The sequence below is a fragment of the Pelophylax lessonae genome, assembly GCF_965119305.1.
Source record: "Pelophylax lessonae genome assembly, chromosome: 4".
NCBI lineage: Eukaryota > Metazoa > Chordata > Amphibia > Anura > Ranidae > Pelophylax > Pelophylax lessonae.
In genome coordinates, this window is record NC_138771.1 from 592132236 (window position 1) to 592156567 (window position 24332).

General features: G+C 43.8%; 1 protein-coding gene across 1 annotated transcript; it reads left to right on the plus strand.

The window, feature by feature from the left end:
* The first annotated feature begins 1143 nt into the window (after nt 1–1143).
* Nucleotides 1144–21097, plus strand: LOC309553562 (suppressor of SWI4 1 homolog). The gene is made up of 12 exons (XM_082254830.1): nt 1144–1274; nt 2744–2914; nt 4744–4845; nt 6291–6341; nt 9255–9425; nt 11661–11737; nt 14479–14586; nt 16302–16425; nt 16506–16584; nt 17555–17684; nt 19805–19965; nt 20600–21097. The coding sequence occupies exons 1-12, from the start codon at nt 1260–1262 to the stop codon at nt 20992–20994; spliced, it is 1584 nt and encodes a 527-aa protein (XP_082110956.1). The 5' UTR covers nt 1144–1259; the 3' UTR covers nt 20995–21097.
* The last annotated feature ends 3235 nt before the right edge of the window (nt 21098–24332 follow it).

A 24332-nucleotide genomic window follows, 5' to 3' on the forward strand; every position in this document is an offset into this window, starting at 1 on the left:
GGAATCAGATGGAGGCTTGGATGGGGGAATTGTATGGGGGAGTGATGGGGAATCAGATGGGGGCATAGATTGGGGAATCGGGTGGGGGAGTGATGGGGGAATGGGATAGAGGAGTGATAGCGGAATTTGATAGGGAGTGATGGGGGAATCAGATGGGGGGCGTGGATGAGGGAATCAGATGGAGGAGTGATGAGGGAATAGGATGGGGGCATGGATGGGAAAATTCAATGGGGGAGTGATGGAGGAATCAGATAGGGGCGTCAATGGGGTCATGGATAGGGGAATTGGATGGGGGCATGGATAGGAGAATCAGATGGGGGAGTGATGGGGGAATCGGATAGGGAAGTGATGGAAGAATAGAATGGGGAAAGGGATGTGATAATCAGATCTGGGTATGGATGGGGGAATTGGATGGGGGAGTAATGGGGGAATCGGATGGGGGAGTAATGGGGGAATCGGATGGGGAGTGATGGGGGAATCGTAAGGGGGGAATCAGATGGGAGAGCGATAGGGGAATCGGTTGAGGGCATGGATAGGGGAAATGGATTGGGGCATGGATGGGGGAGAAATGGGGGAATTGGATGGGCGAGTGATGGAGGAAACGGATGGGGGAATCGGATAGGGGAGTGATGGAAGAATTAGATGGGGGAAAAGGAAGGGGTGATCAAATGTGGGTGTGATTGGGGGAATTGGATGGGGGAGTGATGGGCAGGATAATCGGATGGGGGCATGGATAGGGCAATCGGATAGGGGTGTGGATGGGGGAATCAGATAATTTATTAGGAATCGGATCAGTAACATATAGGCTACATTATTCAGCACAGAACCCTTCACCATTTCCACCAAGCTGGCCTCATGATTTCTGGTTACAGAAATAAAGAAACACTCATTCTGCAAACATATTCTTTTTTCTAAATCTCTTTTATGAGCGATAATAATGTTTAAATGACGACAATACTGAAGTAGAGAATTGTTATAGAACATCGTCTCATCAGTACTTGTCCATTGATATAATTCTCATTATGTGCTGTCAGTATGATTATTCTATGTGCTGCACAGTGTGACTGTAATGTCCAGCAAACCTTCTCAGAAGTAAATATTCTGTGCTTTCACACACAGCCTTGGGACGCCTCTACTTCACCACCGGAACTGAATGGAGGCGGAACTGAGCGCTGCGGAGCTGCGGACTGCTTTCAGTGTAACGCCCTGTAAGCGGAAGTGTGTGCTGTTGCACGTGGGCAGAAGCTGGAGCGGGTGATATGGCGAAGGAAAAGGTGGGTAACGCTGGGAAGCTGTGTGTAGTGAAGGGGGTGATAAATTGGGGTCTTTGCTGTGTTTAGTGGATGGGACAGACAACTGTTGGGGACTCTGCTCTGTGTGTAGTGAAGGGGGACAGACAACTGTTGGGGTGTCTGCTGTGTGTAGTGAAGGGGGTGTCATTGGTTGGGGTGTCTGCTGTGTGTATTGGAGGGGTGTCATCAGTTGGGTATCTGCTGTGGGAAGAGGATGGGTGGATTTCAGCAGCCGGTTGTACAGAAACTTTTGTGGCAGCTTAATGTGATTTTTTTTTTCCTAATATAATAAACGTCAAACCTCCCTGCTCTGTGTAATGGTTTTCCACAGAGCAGCCCTGATTCTACAGTTCTGGGGTCCCTCCCTGGCATTTTTGGCTCCCCTAGCTTTTCGAGTGTTCCCATAGCAAGCCACTTGCTATGGGGGTTCTGGTGCGGACTTGATCCCGAGCCACATTGTGTGCATCTATTTATGCACACAGTGCAGCTCAGCCCCGCTCTCTGCTCACATGATTTCATTTACAGAAGGAGCCAATGGCTGCTGAGCCTCCTGTGAGAAGAGTAGTGCTGCTGCAGAAGGGCACAGGACTGGATTGAGATAGGGCTCAGGTAAATGTCAGACTCCTGCAGACACATCCTTACACATAGACTTTCTGCCCATATCTCTCTTTCTGTTAGAAAGCTGGAGAACATATGCATGGACTGCCAGCACGCACATTAGCACCTTTGCAGGTCATTCAGAACTCTAAGCCAGTGGTCCTCAACTCCGGTCCTCAGGGCCCACTAACAGGCCAGATTTTAGGTATTACCTTGGGGAGATGCAGACTAGAGTACTGCAATCACTGAGCAGCAAACAATATCACCTGGGATGTATTTCAGTTATCTTGCAAACCAGTCTGCCTGCAGGAGATTCGCGCACCTTGCAGGAGACCTGGGATGCCTGGCGACAAGATCCCCCCGCCAGCAGTGTAACCCTGGCGCCAGGCCGCTTATTTGAGTCGCCAATGCGACCTGGCGCCTGGGGTTTGTCGAGCCCTGCCCTAAATAAAGGTGTAATATGTTCCAAAGATGAACTTATCCTTTAAAAATGATTATATGAAGACTGTTTGAAAATACGGTTTTGTATTGTCATAAAAATCTATTTTTTTTTTTTTTTTGAGAAGAATGATTGTTTCACACAACATTTAGGATAGCAGCCATTCTGTAGAATACACCTTCCATTTCCATATTAGCTGATACCATTGCATGTGCATTTCTAGTGTAGAAATGTTACAGCTGATGAGATCATTGCTGTTAATGGAGCAATCTTCTCTACAAAATCTGCACGTCTGGTGGGAATTTGTCGGTAGACTTTCACATGGACTGAAGTGATATTCTACTATTTAAAGGTCTTTGAGTACAACAGGTAATGGGTGTCTCATTGATCTATTCACTTTCCTTCTCTTCTTCAGTCAAAGAATCAGAAGAAGCTGCGAGCCACATCTATCCACAATGCAGAGGAAGAATATGCAAGCGTCCCTCACTCTTTTGTCTTCCATCGCGGCCAGATTGGAAAGAGCGTACAGCAGCTGATCGAGGATGTCCGACGGGCAATGGAGCCATTCACAGCCGCCTCTCTCAAGGTAACAGGTCACATAGATAAATGTGTGTGCTGATTGTTTGCTGGAGTGTCCAAAATTGGCTGCTTTGTTAGCATTTTATGATTAAAGTGTACTGTCATGTGAGGAAAAGATTATCTTCTCAGAACACAGGTAGTTGCAGACAGCTTGTCTTCGGCAGGCTCCCTGCTTGCAGAATTCAATAGCTCAGTGAGAGGGATTCCCCCCATCTACAAAACAAATGTTAGAAAAAATGCAACGCTATAGATTACCAATTATGGATAGAAAACACTATATGAAAATAAAGAAAAAATATGTGCAAAACTCAAAAAGAATATGCATATTATTCCACCATGAACCCAAAATGCATATAATAGTGTCATATGAAAAGTATAATAAAAGAGTCTATCAAACAAAAGTCACAAAAAAGGTGTATGCCTAGTCCACCACAGAAAGTGCATACATCAATATTGTCCCTGAGACCCTCCATATGGTCATTCCGCCAACTGTGAAAAGACAAGAAACACTTCACCAAAACAGCACGGTGTCCAGGTCCACCTTACCAGATAATATAACCACCAATAAAAGGATGATCAAACATACTCTTATTGCCATCAATGCCAGGATATTCATTGATTTTCAGAAAAGCTCCCCTGCACACCTCACTCCAAAGATGTCCACAAAAGATAAGTAGGAAAAACTCTCATAGTGTAGGAAGTAAAATTCTCCATATTTATTATAGATTTAAAACAGAGTAAAGGGCAAGAATAGCATTATCCTATATTACTGGAGTAGGAGCATCCGATCCCCTCCTCGGGGTTGGCAACAGCGCTCTTCCGGGTCTCGATTTGCATGATAGCGTCGCCTCCATTGCCCCGTCCAACACGTTTTGTCATAGATGTCAGGGGGAGTGGCCAGAATGCAGCATCAAGCAACAATCCTTATATAGTGATCAAAAAGGCTCCCTGCTGGCAGAATACAATAGCTCAGAGGGAGGGATTCCCCCATCCACATCAATTGTGTGGATGGGGTAATCGGTTCCTTCTTTTCACTTGAACTAAAGACAAAAAAAAATTGAATCGCGTACCTGCCTTACATTTTGAGAAGCGGCATAAAAAAGCACAACTATTGTTTAATATTTTACAGCAGGGAGAGGAGCCTGTGTATGAATTTAAGTGATTGTAAAGTCCTTTTTTTTTTTTTGTGTAATTTCGATCATATTATACATACCTCCTCTGTGCAGTTGGTTTTGCACAGGGCGGCCTGGATCCTCCTCTTCTCGGGTCCCTCTTCATTGCTCTTGGCTCCTCCCTCCTGTCGAGTTCCCCCACAGTAAGTAGCTTACTATGGGGACACCCGAGCTGAGCTGCAACTCCATGTGTGCATTCAGACACAGAGCTGCCGTTCAGCCTCGCCCTATCTTTCTCCTGATTGGCTAACTGACTTTGACAGCCGCGGGAGCCAGTGGTGCTGCGGCTGTGTCCTAGCCAATCAGGAAGGAGAGTCCTGGACGGCAGAGGGACTCGTGAACATCACTGGACAGAGAGGTACCTCAGGTAAGTATTAGGGGGTGCTGGGGAGGCTTCTTCAGCCAGAATGAATTAGGATAAAGAAAACTTCTGACTTTAAAACTCCTTTAAGAAAATATGTATGACCACATATACTTATATAGTAAATGAATTACACAAAGGAACAGGACTGTTTAAATTATAGCATGTATTAAAAACATTATTAACATCAAACCAGTCTTTTACACGTATATTTAAAAAATCATTGAAAAAGACTACGGAAGGGTAAAACGAGTAATGTATGGTTGTGAAGATGTAATCGCTAAACTATGAATTGTCTTCTAGGTTCGCAAGAAGAATAGCCTGAAAGACTTTGTTGCTGTGGCCGGTCCACTAGGAGTAACCCATTTCCTGATCTTCACCAAGACAGAAGCCAATGTCAACTTTGTAAGTGATGATTTTAAGATACCAGTGTTTAGTGGAGTAGAAGCTGAGGCAAATATAATTACCCATTTTTTTTTTTTTTTTTATCCACCTTTGCATTACCCACTTTAGTACTACGCTAAAGCCAAAAGATGGCTACAGCGCAGCCATAAAGTTCCAGGATGGTGTCCATAGACGTCCTCCCAGAACCCTGCCCCCTGCGTACCCCTTGGGGTGCGCTGTGACCACTATGTCCTTTCAACACAGCTGATCACAGATCGGGGTAAAGGGCCAATTACAGCGGCCTTTTAACCAGGGGATCAGCTGTGTCCAATCACTGCTAATCGCATGTAAACAGATTTGTCAGTTATCAGGAGTCCTTTCCTTACACGCTATGTCTGTGTGAGGAAAGGAGAGCCGATAACTGGAAAGGCTGTCAGCACATCATTTACACAGATTATCAGTGCGGCCTCCTCGGTGCCCTTCAGTGCAGCCTCATCAGCACACGTCGGGGAAGAAGAAAAATGACTTATTTGCAAATTTTTATAACCAAAAGTAAGAAAAAAGTTTTTTTTATTTTTTAAAGTTTTCGGCTTTTTCGTTTGTTTAGCAAAAAGTTAGTTGAAAGCCACTGTGGCCGTGCCCCCGACTCAACTTCCTTCCTCCCCAACAAAAAAAAAAATTGTCAGGGGGCAGTGGGCCGCATTGCCTGCGGTTCTGTGCCGCAGGTTGGACATGCCTGTTCATTCATAATGTGTTAGTATGCAATGCATATTAGCAATGCATATTAGCACATTATTCTCCTTAACTTGCAGGTAGATTTTATTGCTTTTTTTTTTTTTTTGCGGCTCACTACCACTTGAAGACTTAGTAGAAAAATAATAGGGAAGCTCATTTCTCCCTCTGGGTATGCAGTGTAGGTGTGCATCGCAAGAGCTTAACAGAATTACAAATCTTCTAGCATACTCTACATACTGTATGCTACAAAGGTGAGTATTCTTGTGCCTCCCCAGTAGTTTTCTCTTGCCTGCAGTCTGATATCAATGATCAGGAATGCTATATCTTTCTGCTATGTAAAATTTATACTTTGGCTACGTTTCCACTAGTGCGACTTGTCACAGCCCTTTGATTTTAATGGCACCCGTTCCCATCTATGTGACTTTGGAAATCAGCAACTTTGAAATGGTGCCTGCACTACTTTGATGCGACTTTGATCCAGAGAGTGTAAAGCTGCACTCTAAATCGCATGACTTTGGAGTCGCAGTAGTGGAAACGTAGCCTAAACGCTGTATGTTGGCAAATGTTTATGTACCTTCATGTATATGGGAGTTGTGTTGAAACAGCTCTCCCCTCTTATGGCCCGAAATCTGGGTGCCCCTGGACTTTTAACATTTACAAAAGTTGCTGCTTTAAATTGATTTTCTTGTAATGGTAGATTTCACTAATTTTATTTATTCATTTTTTCTAAGAAATTTGTCCGTTTGCCTAGAGGACCCACACTGCATTTCAGAGTGACCCAGGTGAGCATTATAGCCCATCCCTCATCCCCTTCCACTTGTATAATAAGGATTATAAGACGTCTGAAAATGTTAGTGCTTCCATTAATGCATTGTAACCTGAAGGGATCTCCTCAGAAAGGTTTGGGCTGGTATAAAACACAAGTTTATGGGCCTCTGTCATGGGAGTAGACATTCAGAAACAATGCAGGGCAAAATGCACTATGTTATATGTGGAATCTTCGGCTCTTTTTCTGAGTTCTGGAAAACAAGTTAAAAACATGTACAAACGGGCCCATGGTAACTTCCTAGAGTAGCCGTTCTCAACCTTTTTACTTGGAGGAACCCTTGAAATATTTTTCAGGTCTCGGGAACTATTTAAAAATAATTATACCTACAGTTTGCAGTATATTAGCCTGATCACTAAATTCTATAATGGTTTAACTATAAGAATAAATAATATGGCATACCGAACACCCTGGGCAGATACTTTTTTTTATTTTTGTTCAATCCGCCTGTCTTGTACATTTATTTTATGTGATAGATTTGTAATTAAATGAAGAATAACTGAAAAGAATTGCAGACAGTGTGGAGTCTCCTGATCAAAGCAGCGTAGACAAACACATTGAGTAACCAAATATTTTTCTAGCTTCTATCCTCAGCTTGTTCAGTAAAGCTTAGAAAATGAAAGATAGAAGCTGATTGGTTGCCATGCCCGATAGCACAAGATTAAGCATATTAAAAGGAACAAGGGACAGTTCGAGTGTTCAGCATCAATTTGTCTTTTTTTTATTTTTTTTCTGGCAAGAAAATATAGCAGCACAGAGATTTTTTTTTTCAGTCGATAAGTTCACCTTTTTGTAAAAAATATAAATAAATAATAAAAGCACATCTTTTTGTTGGTAAAAAAAATGTAAATTTTATTTTTTACATTGCTGCCCTTAAAGCATTGCACCCATGATCAGCAGATCACGGGGGTAATGCATGGATCCTGCAGACACTCCAGTAAGCTGTCTGCCTGTACCTCCAATATGGGCAGGCAATTACTGACTGTCAGGAAGCGTCGGTGAACTATGGGAGTACTCGCCAGCGCCCTTGCAGTTAATTGAGAACTATACAAGCCATTGGCTGACAATACTTGTAATCAAATTCATTCACAGGAACTGTAAATGGATGACGCGGCCATGTTGGCGGAGCCCCACACAGCTGTGCTGTTTTCAAATTGTAACAGCGGGTGCTGAGAGAAGACACCTGCCCGCTGTCACAAAGTGAGGAGCGCTGGTGGTGAGGTGGGTTACTAGTTCATAAAATAAAGCAGAGGTGATGTGCTACATCCAAATAAGCTTAGGGAATTTTGCAGAGCTGCTGGGTGCGGAAAGGCAGTTGCACAGCTACAATCGCCATCATAAAAAGAGATGGTCCGCAACTCCTTGCTGCTCTTTTAAATTTTCAAAATGTATTGGTTCTCCAATAAAGACATGGGAAGATTTACTAAAACTAGTGAGCACCGAATCTGGTGCAGCTCTGCATAATAACCAATCGGCTTCTAAGTTTTAGCCCTCATTCACACTGAACACGGCTTTGAAATCGTGCAAGTTCATTTCAAAGCCGCATTATAGTCTGACTTCGGGGGAGACTTCAAAGACGTCTGTGCAGCTTCATTGCAGCAGGGATCGGACGAGATTCGATCCATGTATGTGCATGCTGTTTGTAATTAGGTCTTTTTACATGATTACTACCGGTGGTCCCCCCCCAGGCAGAACACAATAGCGCTGCAGGAAGGGTTCCCCCATCAACCCTCACTGTGTTGTTGGGGAAATCGCGCAATTTTCTTTCCTTCCACCCATTGTGGAAGGAAAGAAAATCGAATCATCTATGGGCTGCTTTACTGGTTCTTTCGGGTGTCAATGATGATAGTATAGTCTTCTGAGGGTTTCCCATGATCCTTTGTTTAGTATACGCTCTGAGACATCCATATTGCTTCATCTCATGTGTAGGTATATCCACATTGGGGAGTTAAAAGAGTTGTATAAAGTACTCGAAACCCATACTTGAGTAAAAGTACAAGTGCTCGATCAAAAAATGACTTGAGTAGAAGTACTAAAGTATTTAACATTTTTTGTACTTAAGTATTGCAAGTAGTTTTTTTTTTTATTTTGCTACTGAAAGTAAAAGTATCAGTAGTTTTTAAAAAACAATTGCTACTCAAGTACTGAAAGTAAAAGTACAAGTACTGTTATGTAGTTATTAAAGAAAGAAGTCAAAAGTTTGAACATCATATTGTTTTTTATTATTTCAAATGCAGCTTTTATTTATACATACAGTAGCATTTATTTTCGTATGCGCTGATAATACACATGTTTTGAGCTTCATGAAACCTGCCATCTACTGTTCTGGCAGTGGTAATTTTTATAATTCTAATGAGTAACTATGCAGCACAAAAAATAAATATCGGAGTAGAAGTATTGAAATCATCAAAAAATGTAGTGAAGTAAAAGTGGAAGTAGGAGAAAAAAAATTCTACTCTAGGAAAGTACAGATACCGCCTTTCGGTACTGAAGTACAGTAGTGAAGTAGTTCTACTTAGTTACTATACATCTCTGGGAGTTAATTACCATGAGCAGTATGAATATTCGGTGTAATGAAGTAGTAAATGGCTGAGCAGAAATGATGAAGGGCTTTAAGTCCGTCATTAGTAAATCCTTGTTTTCTTGTATCCATAAAAATCAATTTACCTTTCTCTATCATTCATTGACAGATGCAGCTCCATATTCTTCTTAGGGGGCGGCATAACCCAATGGTTAAGAAGAATATGGAGCTGCGTCTGTCAATGAACTTCAGAGAAAAGGAATTTACCGTAAGTCAAAAATCCAGTTTTCTTAGGAAAAGTCCGGTCTCTGCATACCTCAGTTACATCGATGTTTTCCTATTTGGCAGTATTCATTGGTGAAGGATATCATCTCCTCTCTAAAGCGACATCGGATGCACGAGCAGCAGTTCTCTCACCCGCCTCTGCTGGTGCTTAATAACTTTGGCACACAAGGAATGCACGTGAAGGTGATGGCCACCATGTTCCAGAACATGTTCCCTTCTATCAATGTTCACAAGGTAGGAACATCCCAGGAAGATTATCTAATGATTCAGAAGCAGTAGAACATAATTATATTTTGAACTCTTGGTAAACCACAAAATACACAAATGTAATCCATATATAGGAGCTGCTTTACATGCCAAGTGTTTGTATTTGCTTCCCACCTGTCCTGAGATTTACAAAGCCTGTCGCACAACACAGCTAATAGGATGACCACTTTCTCTGTTACATAAATAGCGGTTCCCCTCTCCATCAACAGCTTCACTGGACAGTGCCATAACCCCAGTATTTTTTCTATAGGCGATTCTCTTTCAGATAAGTGTACCTGCGGGCAAATTTGCTGCGGGATCACATTTGGAAGCGCCCTCCGCCGCTTCCTGTTGTTCCCAGGCTTACCTGACTAATCAGTAAAGCCCTGGAGCGGCGCTGGCGGTAGCAGGGTATGGAGATGGCTTCCTCTTGTCTCCAGGTCTTTGGAGGACCAGAGCGACGTCACTTCCAGTTCCCAGGGCATAGTCAATTTTTTTTTCTCTTTTGCTTTAAAAGGTAAATGAGAGATTTGGGGACTTTTGACCCCAGATCTCTCAATAAAGAGGACTTATCATCCATTTTACTATTACAATGGATGTTTACATTCCTTGTAATTGGAGCTGCACGATTCTGGATAAAATGAGAATCACAATTTTTTTGCTTAGAATAAAGATCACGATTCACGGCATAACATCATCTTTCACAAAAAATTGGGCTAACTTTACGGTTTAATTTTTTTAAATTTATTGAAGTATATTTTTTCCCTAAAATTGCTTTTGAAAGACCGCTGCACAAATACAGTGTGACATAAAATATTGTATCGACACCCCATTTTATTCTCTAGGGTCTCTGCTAAAACAATTTTCTATAATGTTTGGGGGTTCTAGGTAACTTTTTAGCAAAAAATACTCATTTTAACTTGTAAGCAACAAATGTCAGAAAGGCTTAGTCCTTAAGTGGTTAAACTGACCTTATTTACAGACTAAAGGCCCGTACACACGTACCGATGATCGGCCGATTGTAGGCTTGTTAGTATGATGCTTCCGACAGCTGACAGCGCACTTTCGGCCAAAAAGAATCTGTCGTGGAAATATGGGTGTAAAATGCTCCAAGAGGTGAACGTAGCCTTTATTCTGTGAAGGAATATTTTATAAAATTTAAATATCTGCTTGGCTAGAACTTAAACCCTTTATTTGTTAAATAATGTTTTGTAAATGTATCAGAATACAGTGTTTTTGTTCGGTGTGGAGAAATGCTTTTTTCGTAACGTAATACCGGCACAAGAAATATGGAGACTACCATCACTCACCATTTAAAATGTACCTGGCTATAATGGTAACCCAATGGCTTTAGTACTTGGCATTAATGACCTGGATTATGTTTCAGAAGAGGTCCTCAATAGCTGTCTCCTGGTTTTTTCATGACCCATATACTTTAACAGACTTAGCCAATCTGGGGGTCTTCCATGCCTGGATGGGTAAGCAGGGACTTTAATGAAAAGTACACAGAATAAAGGCAGCCATACGTGGATTGAATTTCAGCTGATTCAGCAGGGATCGGACGAGATTTCGATCCATGTATGGGCATGCTGTTTGTAATTAGGTCGATCTTTTACATGATTTGATTACTACCGGTGGTCCCCCCCCCCCCCCCCCCCCAGGCAGAACACAATAGAGCTGCAGGAAGGGTTCCCCCATCAACCCTCACTGTGTTGTTGGGGGAAATGCGCAATCTTCTTTCCTTCCACCCATTGTGGAAGGAAAGAAAATCGAATCATCTATGGGCTGCTTTACTGGTTCTTTCGGGTGTCAATGATGATAGTAATCTTCTGAGGGTTTCCCATGATCCTTTGTTTAGTATACGCTCTGAGACATCCATATTGCTTCCTCTCATGTGTAGGTATATCCACATTGGGGAGTTAATTACCATGAGCAGTATGAATATTCTGTGTTTATTAATGAACGTGTCATTCCCATTGAAGTATAAAATAAAAGCATAAATGCAGGCATGTTTTTTGTATATCCTTTGGTAGGTAAAATGGTAGCTTTATATATTTATATTTTAGCTGTGTCTTTAAATGTTCACCTATTACAGCTAAGGGTGCCACTGCTTGACACCTCAAGGTGGTCCTGCTTCCTGGGCATAGTGTGCATCAGACGTCTATTCCTTACATCTCCTAGTTGGTGTTTTCTCACATTTTTTTTTTTCCCCTCCCTCTCTAGGTAAATCTGAATACAATCCGCAGATGCATTCTTATAAATTATAACGAGGACACCCAGACGCTGGACTTCAGACATTAGTAAGTGTTTGGACATCTCCATGTCGCTAAGATGATGGTTTTATAATCTGGGCAGAGCTTTGATGCTTTGGGGATTCGTCTGTATTCAGGATCAACAAGACATGTTAAAAGAGAAGTGCAGGATATTAAAAAAAACACGCTCGGCTGGCTCCAGGAGTGGCAGGACTGTGAAGGGGCAGAGCAGCTGGGTCCAGGAGAGCCGGGACTGTGAATTGGGCAGGGGCAGCTGGCTCCAGGAGAGCCGTGGCTGTGAAGGAGGCAGGGGCAGCTTGCTCCAGGAGAGCCGGCACTGCGAAGGGGGCAGCTGGCTCAGACTCTCAGCAGTGCATTTAGAGGCTGAGCCAGCTGCTGCCCAGGCATCTGGATGGATCCTGACGTTAAAGTCAGGATCTCTCCAGAGTCTGGACCGGCCAAACATCAACAAATGGGATGGCTCTTCAGAGCATGCTTATATTTTGCTGGTCACAATACTTCAGAATAGGTGACACGGAGTATGGAAGGAATGTAATGGAGAGCCTGATGCTTGATATTTTTGATGAACCTTGCCTTGAGGAAAGCCAAGATGGCCACATCTATGCATGGATTTCTAGCGTTCAGTTCCACCTGTGAAGAGAGCTGTCCCACTCTAAGCTACTTTGTGGTAATTTTTTATAAGTTCAGTGATCAGGACAGATTTTCCTAAAACCTTTTATTGATCGCATTAGTGAGGTGCGTGCAGTACGTACTATCAACCTATAGGTGGTGCACTTGTGTAAGCCTGGATTGGTTCTGTTTCTTATGGGAGTCTTTAAACGGGTATAGAGATCTGAGATCTTCACACTCAACTATTGACTTTCTCCCTGCAGAGCTTACATTTCTAGAGTTACCAAAAATGAGTGTAGGACCCATTGCATGGAAGAGATGGTTCACACAACGGCAAGCCAAAAGTACTTGCATTCGGATAAGTGGGTATGCACTGTGTCCTGCAGTAGCATCTTCTCCTTTATAGAGATTAAGAAAGGTCTGCAGACAACCACAGGCAGCGGTCTTAGTCATTGGGTGTTTACTGCCATCTAAGAGCACTCCAAAAGCACGTGTAAAGGAAGAACATTCTTTCCTCACTGTTCAGCTGCTGCCCACACAATTTCAGTCCTGCAGCTTTAAAATGTACCTGGCTTTAATGGTAACCCAATGGCTTTAGTACTTGGCATTAATGACCTGGATTATGTTTCAGAAGAGGTCCTCAATAGCTGTCTCCTGGTTTTTCCATTAAACACATACTTTAACAGACTTAGCCTACCTGGGGGTCTTCCATGCCTGGATGGGTAAGCAGGGACTTTTACTTATAAAAAAAAAAAGTGCTATTTATGAAAAGTACACAGAATAAAGGCAGCCATACGTGGATTGAATTTCAGCTGATTCAGCAGGGATCGGACGAGATTCGATCCATGTATGGGCATGCTGATTGTAATTAGGTCGATCTTTTACATGATTACTACCGGCGGCTATAGTCACTAGCAGTAATCCTTGTGTTCTGGTCCCCCCCCCCCCCCCCCCATGCAGAACACAATAGCGCTGCTGGAGGGGTTCCCCTATCAACCCTCACTGTGTTGATGGGGGAATCTCACAATTTTCTTTCCTTCCACCCATTGTGGCTGCTTTACTGGTTCTTTCGGGGTGTCAATGATGATAGTAATCTTCTGAGGGTTTCCAATGATCCTTGGTTTAGTATACGCTCTGAGACATCCATATTGCTTCCTCTCATGTGTAGGTATATCCACATTGGGGAGTTAAATTACCATGAGCAGTATGAATATTCTGTGTTTATTAATGAACGTGTTGTTCCCATCGAAATATAAAATAAAAGCATAAATGCAGGCATGTTTTTTGTATATCCTTTGGTAGGTAAAATGGTAGCTTTTATCTATTTATATTTTAGCTGTGTCTTTAAATGTTCACCTATTACAGCTAAGGGTGCATAAGGATTGCATTAGTGAGGTGCAGTACGTACTATCAACCTATAGGTGGTGCACTTGTGTAAGCTTGGATTGGTTCTGTTTCCTATGGGAGTCTTTAAACGGGTATAGAGATCTGAGATCTTCACATTCACACTCAACTATTGACTTTCTCCCTGCAGAGCTTACATTTCTAGAGTTACCAAAAATGAGTGTAGGACCCATTGCATGGAAGAGATGGTCCAAACAACGGCAAGCCAAAAGTACTTGCATTCGGATAAGTGGGTATGCACTGTGTCCTGCAGTAGCATCTTCTCCTTATAGAGATTAAGAAAGGTCTGCAGACAACCACAGGCAGCGGTCTTAGTCATTGGGTGTTTACTGCCATCTAAGAGCACTCCAAAAGCACGTGTAAAGGAAGAACATTCTTTCCTCACTGTTCAGCTGCTGCCCACACAATTTCAGTCCTGCAGCTCTGCATTATAGGAAGTTGCTGGCCCTAAAGACTTTTATGATAGTTACTTCTTCATTTCAAGCAACAGTACTGTTATTGGCATCAGACACAGCCTGGTAGAGCCCATTGTTAATGTTTCTTTCTGCTGTCTGTGTCCATAAGGAAGATCTCTTCCTACATTGTGTGGTCACTAAGACAGGAAGTGTGAGGAATCTCTCCAATGGGAATGCAGACACAAAATTCCTGCTTTTTTTTTTTTTTTTTTTTTTCTTAGTAGATTCGGAAAGAGTTAGGACTTTTATTGCTGTTTTTGTATTCTTAAAAATGATCTGTAAATTCCTCTGTTTCTACAGCAGTGTAAAGGTGGTTCCAGTAGGAATGAGCAAAGGTGTAAAGAAGCTACTTCAGGAGAAGTTCCCGAATATGAATCGCTGGGAGGATATCAGTGAGCTGCTGGTCAAGTGAGTATATAAATCGGGTAGGATGCCTCAGTATACTGGGGTTGGTGTCTCCTGCTTTTTTTTTTTTTTTTTTTAATTCCTTTACTTAGTAAGAGGTTGCAATACAAACAGAGTGAAGGCACATAAGGTAAAGATGAAACAATACAATCTGACAACAGCGTCATAAACAGAGCTTCAACCAAAGGTTACCGTAGCTGTGAAATGGATATAGTCAACTGGAACAGAAAGGTGGGATTAATCCCCTCCTGGGTGTGCAAGAGAACAAACATACCAAATGTTACAAAGGATGGCAGATGGAGTAACAAGTAAACAACCTCAATTTATAGCAAACTTATGGGTGTCGGGTACCAGGATAGTACTGATGGACGGGCTCCTGTACAGAGCAGGAGCAGGAAACGGTAACTCCAAACCATGGACCAGTCAGGGAATGAACAGGGATAGAAGCTATATATATATATATATATATATATATATATATATATATATATATATATATATATATATATATATATATATATATATATATATCTGAATTAGAAAATCAGATCAAAAAGACAATAGTAATAAATGATGTAGCGCTATAGAGACACAATGAATATAGACAGATTGTCCGTCAGTCCCTAAGTTATTCAAGTCCAAAAAGTTTTGTACATAATCATAATGCTGAGAAGATTCCACAAAGCGTGCAGTCCCAATAGTGATCATATAAGTGATCCATCACTCAGAGCAAAATGTGAGGATAGCCACCACCATGAAGATAAGATGAGCCTCTTACCAGAGCACCGCGATCCCCATCACAGGGATCATGAAAAGCGGGGAAAACAAATCCTGGAGACAGCGAAATACACCAGCTCCTTCAGCCACCGCACCCGCTCCTCTCATAACAAATGTATATGTGGAGAGAAAACGGCTTCCATGGTGTAATAACGTCAAAACAGGCTTTATTCAAGTAAAATAGACAAATGGCAACTCACATTTGCAGCTATAAAGACAGGCATGTGTTGTGGAGAGTCCTCAACATGGTATCCTACCAAAAAGATGGCCACCGCGTCCCCTCCTGGGTAGCCACGTAGCGTGCTGCAGGCTGCTCCTATGCATTTCGTTAGACCAATAACATCCTCAGGGGGTGGGTCCTGTTCGCTGTCTCCGAGGACACCGGCTGGATTCCACCTGACTGGATCCCTGGGAAGCGGAAGGGGTGAGGAGGGGCACTTCCGGCGCTGCCCACCTCCCTGCCCAACTAAATGGGTTTAGTTCCGCTTTATGATTTACTACTGGGGCTCTGGGCTTCAGCAAAATGGCAGCCTTTGGCAAGAAGAAACATGCGCAATGCTGGAGGCAATTTACAGTGCAAACTGATTTTGGTAGGATATTTAATAATGTGGAATGTTTCTTCCTTGCTAAAGAATATTATTTATCAATTTGTTATGGGGGTAAAGTTCCGTTTTAAACACTGAAAGAAGAGCTAGGTTTTGGAGTGCGGCTGGAATTTTGACCGAGAGTGGAGACAGGCTGTGGTAGCCGCAACTCGGGAGGTTCGTGTGAAATAAAAAGGAGCAAGTCTGGAGTGAAGCCATTGGTTTGGCTATAACCTGGTTTTTATTCTCGCGCCTGTTTTAGACTTCTGATTGGTGGCTATCATCTATTTGTACTGGATGAGAGCTGCAAGGTACCTGATTCTAGCAGGTAGTAAAAACATTGTTTTTGCATTTCAGAGGAGCCAACCTCTCTGAGAGTGAGGCAGAGCTGGATGGAGACCACAACATCACAGAGCTACCCCAGGCCTACGCTGGCAGGGGCAACATGAAGTCCCAGCAGAGTGCCGTTCGTCTGACTGAGGTCAGGAAAAGTCTGTCTGAATGTTGGAGAATCCTTCAAGTAAAAGTGATTATATGTAATAATTTTTCTCTTTTTCACAGATTGGACCCCGGATGACACTGCAGTTGATTAAGATAGAAGAAGGCTTGAGTGACGGCAAAGTCCTGTATCACAGCTTTGGTAAGTTAAAGGTGTTCACTTTAAAGTACTGAAATGGGTTTGAGGAAGAGGCCTTTAATGTATAGGAATGACAATGCCTCCTACCAATTGTTTTACAGTGTACTTGTATATTTCTTCCAGATCTGTTCGGTAACCTAGTGTAAAAATGTTTTAGTACAGAAGCTACCTTTCCTATCAAGACCAGTCACTGCTCTTCTTGTGCAGGGTGACAGGTCTTATGTCTGCCCCCTTCTGTAGATTTCTGCAGGCTGCCTACAATGGGTGGAGCTGCTGGGTCCTTCCATCAGCTCTGCTCTCTGTACAGACTCTGAAGCATAGTGATGATGTCATTGCAACTTGATATCTGGGTTCCCCTTTGTCTAATAAGAAATATATTTAAGTGCTTGTGCCTGGAGGTCAGCTTTGACGTTTCTCTGGGATTTTTATCTCTTCCTATAATGCCAGTGGACACCTGCACAAGAAATAAAGGGTACATATGTCGCTAATAAAAACCTTGTTCTAACCCTCCCTCGCTTCTTTTGTTTTTTTTTTTGTGGGTCCCTGTTAGTAAATGTTTCCATCAGGTTCTGTTCGTAAAGGAAATTGGCGAAAATCACAGCAAGAGGAACAGCAACAAAATATGATAGTCTCCAACACTTTCTCATTCTGTCCAAAGCAAAATCATATCAAACACTTATGTTCTGGAGGCAACATATAAAGTCTGGTTTTTCCCCACTTTGAACTTCTGGAGTCTGTAATTTCTTGGGGTATATGATTATATTAACCGATAACCACCAATGGTGGTTTCCTGTACCATGGTGTCCCCAGGAATCCATTGCAACCCCAAGCATCATCCCATGACAGGGTTTAAATAGATCTAACTTGAAAGTTCTATGTAATAGAATTCATTGGCCTTTCCTGCAAATGCCATTGTTCATTATTGGCCTCCTATGTAAACATATGGCAAATAAATGTGTGGCTATTTTTTTAGTTAAGAAAACAGAGGAGGAAATCCAGGCAATGCTGGAGCGCAAAGAGAAAAAACTGAAGCTGAAAAAGGAGCGGAAGCAGAAACAGGAGCAGAATGTGCAGAAAAAGCAGCAGCAGAAGGAAGAGAACAAGTACGTCATCACCCCCTGCGTTATATAGATATGTGGGACACATGAGTGCAGTGCAGCCAGAAGCTGCATGTCATCCTTTCTATTGCTTTTAGATCAGGTTTTTGAATTTGCATTCATCTTTTGGTTAACACAGAAGTTACGTATATTGTGTATAGCATGCATCTAGGTAGGATCCTGGCCCCCGTGTGTAGAGAAATGAATTAGAGGTAATCTGCAGCTTTGTCTGTTTCCACAATGTATTTCAAAAGTTTTGTTTGCTTATTTATTTTTTTAAACTGCACCTTTAGTCCTGAGCAGCCAAATTGGGGCTCATTTGAACGGGGTGGGTAGCCGATAAAAACAGGTTGTTGAGGTGCAGTTTTACCACCTCAGCTAAACTAAAATATGCAGCCAATTTTAGGCTGAGCCCACACGGCCATGAAGACTGCGGGAGAATGCACATGGGCGGGACACTAAACTAAAAATTACCAAGTAAAACCACCAACACATACATCAGCTAGTCAACTGCAATCACTTAGTCAAACTACATCAATTCTCCCATTTTTACATTACTTTGTTGAATTGATAAATTTCCCCCGCTGTGACATTTAGAAAGGTTGAACCCCTTGGAGCCTAAGACTTTTTCTGACAATATTTGGGGGTTCTAGGAAATTACTTAGAACCCCCAAATATTATATATATTTTTTCTCATTCGTTCATTGACCGACACAGCTTCTGATCTTCTTGTGGCCCCTAGTATGTTCACTGTGGCTAGCTCAGCACTAAGACCGGTCTTCACCATTGCCCTGGTGTCACAAACTGACCGAGTGGGCTAAGCTTTTATGCTGTGACCTGGAGGGAGAGCAGCTCCCCCCCTGCCTTTGCAGAGCTGGCGGACCAGTTTATCTGTGATGCCTCTTTGGATGCAGCTCCCCTGATTTCTAGACTTTGTTTCGGCAGTGGTCCTTAGGCATGTTTTGTGTAAACATCACTTGTGACAGTAATAGGCAGTGAGATTGGAGGTCTTTATGGAGGGATCATTAACAATGGGCTCTACCGGAAGTGATGTCATGGCATTGCTTCCGGGTTTTTACCTCGGAGACCCAATCAGAGCTGAATGCGGCTTTGTTCAGGTCTTGGGCTAGCCAGCGGTAATGCCGGCTTGTCGCTCCCATCTCCCGGTGGGATGGGAGACCCAGGGGAGCCACGGAAGGTAGAGAACATTCCCTGCCCCTCCTTGTAATGACAAGGTAGTGGCTGCTCAGCCGCATCAGTTGTCATTACAAGAAAGCGGGCCGTCGGCTGTAAACAGCGGTATCGGAGGGATGCCTCTAGCTGCAGACATCACTCGGGTACAACCCCCTGAAGCCGAGGCTGCATATTTGCGTTCCGTCGGCATGAAGGGGTTAAAATCAAAGTGACTGTTCAAAGCTCTGACTTTTTACGGCAGCTTTAATCCAAGAGCGTGCGCAATATGCAAGTAGCTTTGCATCAAGTGAAGCTGAGAGCCCGTCTTCCAGTCTCATACCCTGAATTTCAGTACCAACAGCTTAATGACAGGGAGGCACCCATATTACAATGTAGGATGTGAGGGGTGTTCTGGTTTCTGAGTACAAGCAAAGTCTGTATTTGTGCATGCTGTCTAGGTAGGGCTACTAGATTAAGCTGGAGGACAATTTTGGCAGGCAAGGGTTTGTATATTGCCTACTATTACTATTTCTGAGTAATGCTAATTTGTACAGACTCTTCTAGTAACAGGTTTCTTTTAACATATAGATGTCAATGCAGCCACACATGCAAGACTTTGGCAGTACAACATTGGAAATTAACCTGTGAAGGGCCTGTGTTTTAGCTTATGTACAGTAGCTGTTTCTTCTAGATCTGTATGAGGTTTAGGAATTAGTCTTACAGGCCTTTACACAAAGACATTTCTCTTAGCAGCATATGCGAAGTGCAGCCAGCCATCAGCTCTGAACTGATGTGCCTAGTAAACCAGAATGTGCTTCGGATGAATATACCTTGTTTATTGAATGAGGTTGGTTAGTTTATATACATAAAGGTGATGGTTGTGCAGCTTCCTTGCAATATGACTTCTTGCAAACCTCTGCTTTTATAGTGACATGTTCTCTCCCTGCACACAGGAATCGCAGTTTGGCCGGTATAAAGAGGAAGAAAGGTGAGAACGATGAGGAGGACAGTGAGGTAGAGGATCCTGGGTTGTCAGAACGAGATCCAGCTGACCTGTCAGAAGATGATGACGCCGAGTATTACAGACAGCAAGTTGGGGAGGAGCCGGACAAAGGTACTTTGTTCATTAGAGCTGTATTGCATTCTTCAGTGTATCTGTCTCTCTCTCTCTCTCTCTCCCTCCCCCTCTCGCTCGTGCCCTCCCCCTCTCGCTTGTGCCGCCCTCCCCCTCTCGCTCCGCTCTCTCTCTCTCGCTTCTTGCCCCCCCACCCTTGCTCTCTCGCTTCCCTCCCCTCCTCGCTTCCCTCCCCCCCTTGCCTCTCCCCCCTCCCCTTCTCCTCATCTTCTCTTTCTTCTCTCTCCCTCTCCCCTGTACCCAAGGTTGCATCATTTGGTCTAATGTTCGACTCTATCTTGGATAAGCGCATCCAGCTTTGCGCAGATTATTATTGTAGTAATCCTATTTTTAGTAGCCACTATAGAGTAAGAGAATTTGTCTTCCAGGCCTTTGCTATTGTTTGTTCAACACTCATGGAGAATTGGAATAAAAAATATATATGTGTGTGTATATATATATATATATATATATATATATATATATATATATATATATATATATATATATATATATATATATATATATATATATATATATATATATATATATATATATATATATTGTATGTGTGTGTGTTTCTGGAAGGATTATACAGGTCTAGAATTAACAGCTTTATCTTTCCACCTTTTAGACCTATTTCTCCACGGAAGCAAAAGACCCTTTGTGGGCAGGAAGTCTGGGCCTCCCAGAAAGAAGTTTAAAGGTTCTAAAGGACCTGCCAAACAGAGACGGGATTCTGGTACTCAGCCTGAACCTCACAAGGGCAAATTCTCCAAACAAAAAGCAAAATTCCCAAAAGGACAGTCACCCAGACCTGGTAAAAAGCAACAGAAGTTTCAGAAAAGTAAGGAGGGGAAAGGAGCACACAAACACTCTCCTGGTCAGAGCAAAAGGAAGGGCTTCAAGAAGCAGGGGGCATTTGGCTCGAAGAGCCCGAAGATAGGGAATCGCTCAAAAACGAACGCCCGGCAAAAAGTGGGCGGGCCAAAAGGAAAGGCTTTCAAGCAGAAGAAAAAGTCACATTAAATGGACAACTGTTAACACATCTTTTGTAAATATGTGTATTTATCACCTAGGTATCCAACTATATTATGGCTGCCAAAAAATAAATCTAATTTCCTTTTATAAATTGTATTTTTTTTACTTGTTTTTTTAAAACAAGAAAATAATTTAAAAGAGGAACATATTCAAAGGCATCTGTAACAAAGGCAAACATGTAAGCTTTTCAAATTTGTGGTTACTGAAGGTATATTGAGGTAAAAAAAGATTGTAAAAACAGGTTCTTACCATCCACCAGGAGAAGAAATGGCTGCACACCATGGCTGGTCCTTAGTCTTTGTTGAATATATCCAAATGTGATACACACAGGACACTGACAGGCTTCAAATGGTTGACACGTTTTACTCAAGAAAATTGTTAATCATAATTAGGATTAAATTAATTGTAATTATGATCCCGGACAATGCTTGCTTGACCACATGTGAGCAGTAACCTGGACCTTGTGGCTGACTGCCTTGCCAAACGATGCCACAACATTGCCTTCCACGTGATGGTAGAAAGCTGGAATGGCCTTACGTGAAGAGAAATAGTGACTGGGAACCTGCCATTGTGGTACAGCACATTCTGGAAAATCACGAAAGGGGGCAGAATCCACCAGATGGAAAGGTAGGAGTTATAAAGCCAGCAGCCTTGACAAGCTTTAATTTAGATGCTGGGCATGTGGGCGGCAGTGACTATTTTATTTTTATTTTTTTTAGCTGCAACAGATGGGGCAGAGAATTCTGCATGCTATAGTCTACAGCTGGTGGTGTGCTACTGGCAGATGTGCTGCAAGGACCAGGGACACCCTGCGCTTTACCATCATCCCTGTCAGTGGATGCTGCTGACAGGTCATAAGTAGGGTTGAGCGGACACCTAGATGTCCGTGTTCGACGGGTTCGGCCGAACTTTAAAAAAAGTCCGGGTCCGTGTCCCGGACTTTTACCGAACTTTTCCCTTACACCGAACCCCATTGAAGTCAATGGGGACCCGAACTTTAAGGCACTAAAATGGCTCTAAAACACCAATGGAAAGGGCTAGAGTGCTGCAAATGGCAGCAAAACGTAGTTAAGAGCATGGCAAGTGCTCTGCAAACAAATGTGGATAGGGAAATAACTTAAAACAACAAAACAAAAACAGAAAAATAAAACAATGTTCTTCATCTCTGAAGGACGAGGCCCATATGGAGTAGGAGGGAGGTTGAGGTGGTGGTGGATGTGGCGGTGTCATAGGCGTGCGCACAGGGTGTGCCTGGTGTACCTGGGCACACCCTAATCACCTAGGGCACATAGCATTATCGCTCTGTTTGCCAGTGAGGAGATGGGAAAGATCTCCCTCGCACCTGCTCTGCTCTATTTCTCTTTGCCAGCAGGGAGAGTAATGTATCGGGGCCATGTACATGTAGGCAAACGCATGCATGTGTATTTCAACTTTGGGGTGCACACCCTAATGCAATAGGCTGCGCACACCTATGGGCGGTGTAGGTGGAAGCGGCGGTGGAGGAGGACCAGGGCCGGATTAAGAGCATCATGGTCTTGGTGCTGAGGATTTTGAAGGGCCTTAAGGGCCGTGCCTTGGCATGCACCCAGAGGAGGAAGGGTGCAGCCATGCATGCCTAATTCAACATGGGATGCTGTCTCTGAAGCCCATAAACACATCCATGCATCGGCAACTGTCCCTCCTTGTCCGGCCTTCGCGCTGTGTGGGGAGGTTCTGAGGGTGCTGCCTGGGGAAGCGAGCATAGAAGCCAGACTTCTGTGTTTACAAGTGACAGAAGAGCGGTCACAGTGAATATGGCCAACCCGGGGCCTATATAAAAGGTAGGGGCCTGCATGGAGCTGCAGCTCCAATAGCCCCTACGTTAATCTGGCCCTGAGGAGGAGGACGAGGTAGCCAACACTGCTTCTTTTCACAAATTTTAAATGGGGGTACACCCCAAAAGAGTGAGAGCAAAAATGGAACAATGGCTGGGTAAGGTCGGTATCCATTGCTATTCTGCACAAGGTACGGAAAAGTCCCGTGGGATCCATGCCTGGTTCATTTTAATGAACGTGAGCTTGTCCACATTGTCTCTGGACAGGCGGCTGCGCTTGTCTGTTATAACCCCCCAGCCGTGCTAAATACCCGTTCAGATAATACACTGGCTGCAGGGCACGCCAGCACCTCCAAGGCGTAAAGGGCAAGCTCAGGCCATGTGCCCAATTTGGAGACCCAGAAGTTGAAGGGGGCAGACCCCTCATTCACTACATGTAGGCGTGTGCACACATACTGCTCCACCATGTTGGTAAAATGCTGCCTCCTGCTAAGACGTTCCATCTGAGCTGCTGGTGCTGCTGTTTGTTGTGGCGTGCTGACAAAGCTTTTCCACATTTCGGCCATGCTAACCCTGCCTTCTGAGGTGCTGGCGGTGCCCTGGTTGAGTTGGCGACCTCCTCCTCCTCCTCCGCCTTGTGCTTCCACTGTGGCCCCGCTGTCAGATGGGAATGCCAGCAGCATCGCGTCTACCAGCGTGTGCTTGTACTCGCGCATCTTGCGATCGCGCTCCAGTGAGTGAATTAAGGACGGTACGTTGTCCTTGTAACGGGGATCCAGCAGCGTGGCCACCCAGTAATCAGCACAAGTTAGAATGTGGGCAACTCGGCGGTCGTTGTGGAGACACTGCAGCATGTAATCGCTCATGTGTGCCAGGCTGCCCAGAGGCGACGAAAGGCTGTCCTCTGTGGGAGGTGTATCGTCCGTGTCCTCTGTATCCCCCCAGCCACGCACCAGTGATGGCCATGAGCTGGCCTGGGTGCCACCCTGCTGTGAACATAGTTCCATCTCCTCCTCCAGCTCCTCCTCATCCTCCAGAACTGTGCCCCTGCTGGACAATTGTGTCCCTGGCGTTTGTGTGTGCAGGAACCCACCCTCGGAGCCCCTTGCGAATGACTGCCCTGAAAGCCTTGGAAATGTTACCTCTTCATCCTCCTCCTCATCCTGTGCCACATCCTCTTCCATCATCGCCCGAATTGTTTTTTCAAGGAGGCATAGAAGTGGGATAGTTAAGCTGAGAACGGCGTCATTGCCACTGGCCATGTTGGTGGAGTACTCAAAACAGCGCAACAAGGCACACAGGTCTCGCATGGAGGCCCAGTTATTGGTGGTGAAGTGGTGCTGTTCCGCAGAGCGACTCACGCGTGCGTGCTGCAGCTGAAACTCCACTATGGCCTGCTGCTGCTCGCACAGTCTTTCCAGCATGTGCAAGGTGGAGTTCCACCTTGTGGGCACGTCACATATGAGGCGGTGAGCGGGAAGGCCGAAGTTACGCTGCAGCGCTGCCAGGCGAG

Bases quoted from the DNA above. Each gene is read 5' to 3' on its own strand.
- LOC309553562 (XM_082254830.1), top strand. The intron at 6,342-9,254 runs GTGAGCATTATA...CCTATTTGGCAG, and splicing joins TGCATTTCAGAGTGACCCAG to TATTCATTGGTGAAGGATAT. The intron at 19,966-20,599 runs GTACTTTGTTCA...TCCACCTTTTAG, and splicing joins TGGGGAGGAGCCGGACAAAG to ACCTATTTCTCCACGGAAGC.